Source organism: Centropristis striata, chromosome 22 (assembly GCF_030273125.1).
Source record: "Centropristis striata isolate RG_2023a ecotype Rhode Island chromosome 22, C.striata_1.0, whole genome shotgun sequence".
Taxonomy (NCBI): Eukaryota; Metazoa; Chordata; class Actinopteri; order Perciformes; family Serranidae; genus Centropristis; species Centropristis striata.
This window is the reverse complement of record NC_081538.1, coordinates 25,947,216-25,955,492: the sequence shown is the minus strand read 5'-3', so window position 1 is coordinate 25,955,492 and position 8,277 is coordinate 25,947,216. Positions and strand designations below refer to the sequence as shown.

At 34.1% G+C, this 8,277-nt stretch overlaps 1 protein-coding gene across 1 annotated transcript in view; it reads right to left on the bottom strand.

Annotated features, from left to right (window-relative positions):
- Nucleotides 1-8,277, bottom strand: part of rassf3 (Ras association domain family member 3) — a 90,197-nt gene that overhangs the window by 1,828 nt on the left and 80,092 nt on the right. Inside the window, 2 exon segments of the mRNA XM_059326280.1 lie at nucleotides 3,339-3,426; nucleotides 4,856-5,029. Coding sequence (XP_059182263.1) covers nucleotides 3,339-3,426; nucleotides 4,856-5,029 — 262 coding nt within the window.

Below are 8,277 nucleotides of genomic sequence, written 5' to 3'. Positions count from 1 at the left end.
CTATGGAGTCTTGGGCTATTTTGTCCATTTTTGAATTCTTTTCATGTCTTTTTTTAGTCTTTTTTTAGTCATTTTGTATCTTCTTTTGGTCATTTTGTGTCTTTTTTTAGTCATTTTGTGTTTTTTGGTGTCTTTTTTTAGTCATTTTGTGTCTTTTTTTAGTCATTTTGTGTTTTTGGTGTCTTGTTTTATTCATTTTGTGTTTTTTTGGTCATTTTGTGTCTTTTTTAGTCCTTTATAGTCCAACATAAAACGTGATTTAGATTTTTTTTTTAAACTTTCAAAACACTATCATGCTCAATAAAGAATTTTAAATGTTGCAAATGTGAACAAAGGTTGCAAATCTAACATATAAGAGGGTTACATCCAGTTCTATCATTTTATACTAAACATATTTGAGCTTGTCTCCAGTTTTACTTGGTATATCATCATCAAACTGAAACTGGCCTCATGGAGTTTACAGCCAGAACTTTAGAGGTAAATGTACAGTAGGGCTCCACGCTGCTTTGTTTTCTAGTCTGGATGTCATGAAGAAGTCATGATTTGGAGCTTTTGGAGACTCCACAGGGTTAAAGGGATAGTTTTAGGTATTTATCCATAGTCAGTGTATTACACTGAACAAAAATAGAAATGCAACCATTTTTGTTTTTGCTCCCATTTTTCATGACGTGAACTCAAAGACTACAGGAGTTCAGACTTTGATAACCAGCTGCATAAAACAACAATAATAAAGAGAATGCATGCAGGAGAAACTTGACAGATGTTCGTCTCTATAATCTCAAACATGCACACACAAGATTTGAAAACCAAAAGCAGGGTATTATTAAGATTACGCCACAGGGAGCAACCTCTCCTGGGGACGCAGATGTAAACAAACACAAACGGAGACTAACGCAGTGCAACAACTTCTTACTTTGCAGAAAAAAACTAAAGCAGAAGGCTAAACGTGTCTGGATGAGGAAGACGTCTATCTTCAGCTTTAGCTGGAGGTGTGTCAGCTGCAGGATGTGAGTGTTTCTGTTTCTTGGAAACTTTGATTGCAGCTCCAGCTTGTTTTTTTTAATTTGTTTTTGTGGTTCCACTTGGAAAGTAACTGATGTAATTATCCAAATTTAAGTATTGAATATGTTCAGTTTCAGGCCAAGTTTGTGCGAAAAGTCATAATAATAATTAAAAAATATATATTTTTAAAATAAAATAAAATAAATGTATACCTTAAAAAACAAACAGTAAGATGTAAATAAATATATATATTTATTTTTAATATTATTTTATTTTTCTTATTTTACTTCTATGTAATACAAGTTGATAAATACTATAAAATTAAAATAACAAAAGTATAAGTTAATGGATTTGTGTCTTGAAAAATTAATAATGAAAAAAGTATTAATTTACCAATTAATAAATGTATTTGAATTGTAATTTTTCTTTTATTATTTATTTAATGAAGAAGCTAATAATTATAATTTACTAATTTAAATGGAATGTATTTTAAATTTTGATTGTTAGAAAAATCAATGAAAATAATTTAAAAATATATAAAATAAAATAAAAAATATATAAAATAAAACGCAAAAATCTATATAAAATAAAGCACAAAAAACCTGATAACTATCAGAGCAACCCTGATTCAGGAGGTTTAAAACCGGATACTTAAACTCCTCACATTACCGAAAAAAATCAAGGTCCCGGACCAGATTTCTCCTGTGATTGTCAGGAGGTTAAACATCCTGAAACTCCTGTTTTCTGACTCCGTCTTTACAGATTTACATCTAAAGAAATGCTGAATATTCCTTTAAGAGATCAAAGCCACTGTTTCAAGCTACTGTAATCTAATCTTAAACAGATCTGAGAACAAAAGGAGCGTATTTATTTTACATTTTCTTTCAAGCAGAAATCCGACCTCAACTGGAGTCAGTTTGTTTTGTCCTTAAACTGAAGAACACTTTAACATTTCTAGACCAAAGTTCAGCCACAAGTTCTCTTCATCGACTCCAATGAAAGCTTTAGTCCTGGATGTTTGTATATGAGCTCATGTACATATAAAGTCTGCATACATCTGTTGTCAGACGTCTGTCTAGACTCTAACTGTCTTTTATTAGCCGTCTCCAGAAATGAGGGAAAGAAAAAACAGACCAGGAGCTCATAGGACGGCTGAATCTCCATAAAACGTTGGGGGCAAAATGTTTCAAAGACTTCAAACAAGATATAAAAACAAGTCAGACAAATTTAATAAATTAGCTCAGTCTGGTTTTATAGTACAACGCCTCTAAACGCCATCTTTTCCTTTCTCACGGGCACTAAAGATAATATTTGACACCCTGCAGCAGCTGTTGATTCATAGAGTGTGTGTGTGTGTGTGTGTTCTTGTACTTCCTACATAGTGAGGACCGTAACACGTTTTTAACCAACAGAGTGAGGACAATTTTGCAAAGTGAGGACATTTCGGCCGGTCCTCACTTCTTTAAAGGCTTTTTTGAGATTTCAGACTTTGTTTTAAGGGTTAAAGGTTACAATTAGGTTTATGTAAAGGTAACCATGTTTTAGGGTTAGGGTTGGACATTTAGTTGTGATGGTGAAGGTTAGGTTAAGGGTTAGGGTTAAGGGGCTAGGGAACAATGTTATTATAGTTAACGAAAACGAAACGAAATAACGAAAACTATAATTGAAAAAAATTGTGTAAACTGAAATGAAATGAAAAGAGTTTAAAAAAAAGATAATTAACTGAAACTGTATTGTGTGGTTACAAAACTAACTAAAATTATAGTGAAAATGTCCTTCGTTTGCGTCTTTGTCCACTTTTTTCATACATAATGAAGATGGATCAGACAAAGGAAATAAAGGCAAAATTTACTGTGACCTCTTTTAATCTCCCACCCAACAAATACCCCATTACAAAAAAATAAAACTAATAAAAACTAAACTAAAACTAGCAAACTCACTCTAATAACTCATTAAAGCTAACTGAATTTGAAAACAATAATTCACAAACCAATTAAAACTAAAACTAATGAAAAATCCAAAATTATTATAACCTTGGTAGGGAATTCACTGTTCCAATGAGGGTCCTCACAAAGATAGAAGTACAAGAATGTGTGTGTGTGTGTGTGTGTGTGTGTGTGTGTGTATTCCTGGTGAGCTGATGATAGTAGGGAGAGCCCTGCAACAAGAGGGCGAGGCAGGCAGAAATACACACACGCAGACAGTCGACACTGTGTCAGTGCCAAAGCATCTGATACGGAGTTTGGCATGAGTGGCATGAAGTTCTTTTGCTTTCACTGTCACACACACACACACACACACACACACACACTCTCTCTCTGTGGGCTGGCTCTTACCCTGCTCCTCCCTGCGGTAGCGTTTGTACAGGGCGTATTTCGCCGGGTTGTCTGCGACGGTGAACTTGTTCAGCAGGGCGACGATCACCTGAACACACACACACACACACAAACACACACACGAAAGAGAAACAGTCAAATATCAAAACACACCAATGGGAACTTAATTAGTCGACAGTTAAACCTTTAATTTGGTTAAACAAGCAAAGCTCATAACAAACAGGATCATTATTGAACACACTGTGGATTCATTTTATTTATCTTTCATGATCTCATATGATGAGTAATATTACTGTGAGCTTAAACAAATAGTTACTCATAGCAGCTGGGAAAGAAATCTCTTTCTCTGAGTGATGGGGTGTGAAAATACTGAATTCCTGGTCAATTACTGCAGAGGTTCTCTATCTTTTTTGTACCTCGTAGTAATTTGACATAGCCTGTTTTTTACACTTTTATTTTGAAGGGCATATTTCTGTATATATGTTGTAAAGTGTTTCACGTTTTGTCCATACATAGGCTAAATAACATGCATATTCTGATTATTTCAAATAATATATAAAGAGAAAATACAATATAATATTATATTATATATCTATATATATATATATATATCTATATATATATATATATATATAGATATATATAATAAAAAAGTATTTTTCAACAAAAAACTATAACAGGTCTAACCTGGGACTTGACGACGTGGATTATAAAAAAAAAAAAAAAAAATACAATAAAATAAATAATATTGGAAATCATAAAATAATCTTATAGAACATACACAAAAAAACAACAACATGCTTTGCCTGGGATCTGAATATGATAATTATTTTGAATAAAATATAAATAATGTAAACTAAAAAAGAAAAACACAAAAAAAGAACAATAAAAGGCCTAGCCTTATAGTTGAATATGACAAGTTTATAGTTGTGGGAAAAAAGTACATTTATAAAAAATATTTGTAATTAATAAAGGTCTAATCATAAAATCTAAAGAGAGTCTAAAGCAAACTATGGATTAATTTATCATCATTCATAAAAAATTATTTGAAAACTTTTCAGACTATTTTTTTAGTGGAAGCAATAAATACATTTTTAAATCACTAAAATTATTATAAAGTCACTATTTTGTGTCAAATTAATGATTTTTTTTGTAAATAGCCCTCTAATAAGGGGGTTTCTTGTCCTGAACACCTTATAGGGGTTATTGTGAAATAATGATCCACTCGCTGTACATTACTCTTTACTTAACACACACCTGCCTTTCAATCAGAAACAATATGTTCAGTGTGTGTTACACTGATGGAGTCACTCAGTTCAGGTTCATCAGCATGTCAGAACTCAAGTTAATCAAGTTTTTAATGAAAGTTCAACATCAGCCGGAGCTGCTGAACCCTGAATTCACCAGTCAGCAGGTCCTAATTAGGTTGTGTTGACTCGTGTGTGTGTGTGTGTGTGTGTGTGTGTGTGTGTGTGTGTGTGTGTGTGTGTGTGTGTGTGTGTGTGTGTGTCAGCCACCTGTCTGACTGTGTTGTGGGAGCTGATGTGGAGTGTGTTGGTGACTCCTCGGGGCAGGTAGAAGGCCTCCTCCACCAGCGCTCCTCCTGCTCCTCTCTGACCTCCTCGCACCGTCACCGGCCGCCTCAGATCCATCTGGACTTTGATGAAACCAGTATACACACCAGTCGCACTCTGAGAGAGAGAAATAAAAAGATAGAGAGAGTTATGGTACCATTTCATTATGTGTATACCATTTATTATTATCTATTTTGTTCTAATTGGTATTACTTTTACTGTCCGTAGTTGTTTTTTTGTGTGTGTTTTAACACCAATTTGTTTACACAGTTTCTTCCTGTTGTTTTTATTACGTAGAAGTGTATTTGAGCACCTTTTAAAGCGCTTTACAAATAATTTTGGTTAGTATTATTATTTAAAATATTCCACAATATAATACTAACATTATAAAACTTGTAGAAGAGGCTTTGACAATACTGTACTTTAGGCAAAAAAATATTTTTTTACCTTTATTTACTGTATTTTTCATGGAAGTATTTATTTAATTGATTCACTATACTTTACATATTTTCATGTATCATTGTTTTGGGGGATTTTATAGCTGGGACCAGCAGCTGTGTTAGTGTTTTTTTTGTTGCAAATATGTTCTTGATAACATATTGTGGTTTTTTTTATTGTGTGTCATGGCTATCGCCCATATTAACTTGACATATATACAAAAAGTGATTATAAAAATGTTAAAGCAGCGTTTACACTGCAACTATCATAATCTATTACTCTGCCAATTAGATTCTCTTTCAATAGATCACCCTCTTTGGCTATAAAATGACAGAAAATAGTGAAATAATATGGTTACAAACTCAAATTTAAGTGTTTGAATTGATTGTCATGTCTGAACATCTTTAGGATTTGGACCTTTTATTGTGTAAAACAAAGAAAAGCAGCACATCTTCACATCTGAGAAGCTGTAAACAGTGCAGGCTGTTGCTTAAAAATAACTTAGGAATTGATTAAGCAATTATAAAAAAATAGTTATAAGTAAAAATGCATTTAAATCAGAGTTGCACATAAAAAAAAATCGCCATTAAATCAGGAAAACTGAAGTGAACTAAAACACAATCATCCGTAGCATAGAACAGGATCACCTGGTGTACAGTATTTACAGACAGTAATAACAAGCTATATGATCTCTCCAGAAGAGAAGAGTTCACCCAGTAAGCCCAGTGTCTCCTGCAGGACAGATGGCCCCAGACGGAGGAAGAGCATCTTAATCTCATTAGTCCATATGGGGCCCAGAAGGCTGCGTGCAAATGTATGCATGTGTGAAGGTTATAAGCCGTCAAACGAGATCAGCATGAATAGACGAAGTCACAAAACAAAAGCTGAAACGAGAGTGGACGACAAAGAGAAACTTGTCCCACCACGGATGAAGTGATAAGGAAGAATGGAGGACAGAATCAGAAAGAAAGGTGTGGGTGAAGACGGCATAGCTGCAGGTTTTACATAGTTTACATACTATCAGCTCTGACAGGTGCTGAGCAGCAGGTTCCAGGCTGATTATTGAACTATTTCCTCTTTGTTTTTAATCCAACTACCTGCAGACTCAAGCCATTTATTTTCACTATACCTGGCTTGAATTAAAGGGATAATTTGGATCTTTTTAAGTGTGGTTGTATGAGGTATTTATCTGCTATCTATTTGTCTGCATGCCCCCAGTTTGAAGCCTTTATGCTCTTTTAAAAACCACCAGACTCCATTGACAAAAACAGTAATTTTACCTCACAGAATACAGGAGTTGTAGCTCTACTGCTGCCTCGATCTGTGAGTTTGTTTAAGTTATTGTGTGACTTTTCTGTTTTAAATTACTAGTTTTGATTCCTTAATGTCTCACAATAGCACAAAATAACTAGCCAATGAAGGCAGCAATAAACCAGCAAACTCCTGTGTTTTGTGAGGTAAAATGACTAATTTTGTCAATGGAGTCTGGTGGCTTTGACGAGAGCATAACGGCTTCAGTTACAGGTCAAAAAGGGCCGTCTGGCAGGGAGGTAAAACAGACAAAATATTCTAAATATAGCGTAGAAATGTAGTTGCTGCCTCAAAAAAATCACAATAAATGTTTTGTTTATTTCCTTTGTCTGATCAATCTCAGCCCCAATAAGTTTATTGAGTCATAAAACCAGATAGATGAAATAGATTTCATATCAACCAAAAAGGTTCACGTATGAAAAAAGTTGACAAAGACGAAAACTAAGGACATTTTCACTATAATTTTAGTTAGTTTTAGTTAGTTTTGTAACCATAAAACACAGTTTTAGTTACTTATCGTTTTCTCAAAAATTCTTGTTTTTGTTTGTATTTCAATTAACGAAAATGTTTTTTCAATATTTTGTAAGTTTTCGTTAACTATAATAACCTTGGTTAGTGATTTTTTTTAGATAACAACATTTTGGGAATTTTGAGAATTATTATGTCTACCTTTTTTCAATATGTTTGGACTTATGGACTTAACAGCCCTCTGGAGTTATTGGAAAATGTTTAGATCACACGAGTTGGACACAATACTATGCAGCCACCTCTAAAATCTCATTTTAAATTAGTACAATACCAATATTACACTGACTGTGGATAAGTACCTCATACAACCCCACTTCAAAATTACCAAACTATCTTCAGTAGCAACTTACTGAATCCCCCAAACGTTCAGTCAGTGTTCACTAAATGCTTCTGAAAATGACATAAGTCCACACAGCTGCAGCGAACATTGCACACTGGACCCAACAAAAGCCTTTAGTTGCATAATAATCCTTTTAAAAATCAAGAAAACACTCTTTTGCCTGGTGTACTATCAATTCGGAGACACTTAAACACTCTGATCCGGTGGAAATCTGACAAACACAAAACCTCTGCTTCATCTGAAATCCTTCATTTTTCCTGGATTTAACAGTGTTACAGTGTGTCATGAATTGAATACAACTTCAGACACCTTTCATGCTGCCAAGGGAAAGAGTGTGTGGGGGAGAACAATAGCAGGAATAACATCACATCACTCTGATGTGAGTGCTGAGGAATGCTGGAGGAGCTGGAGGATGTTGAAACATCAGCACACCTATAAATGTTGAGATAGAAAAGCCTGCAGCTCTCTGCGTGTTCCGACATCACAGCTGTTATTTAGATTAGTTTGTTCTTTTTTAGGAGGCTTATTGGATTCAGGAACATTGAAGCAAGATTACAGCAAAAACTTGAGATGAAAAAGTTCAAGCTCCAAGCCAAAAATGTCAAAAAGTGACTTGACAGAACATTAAACACACACACAGGATACACACACAATGACACAAACAGCTTCCTAAATCACATCATGTAATCTTTATGTTCATTACTGCAGCTCTTTTATCTTTACTGATTATAAAGATGTTCTTATATGC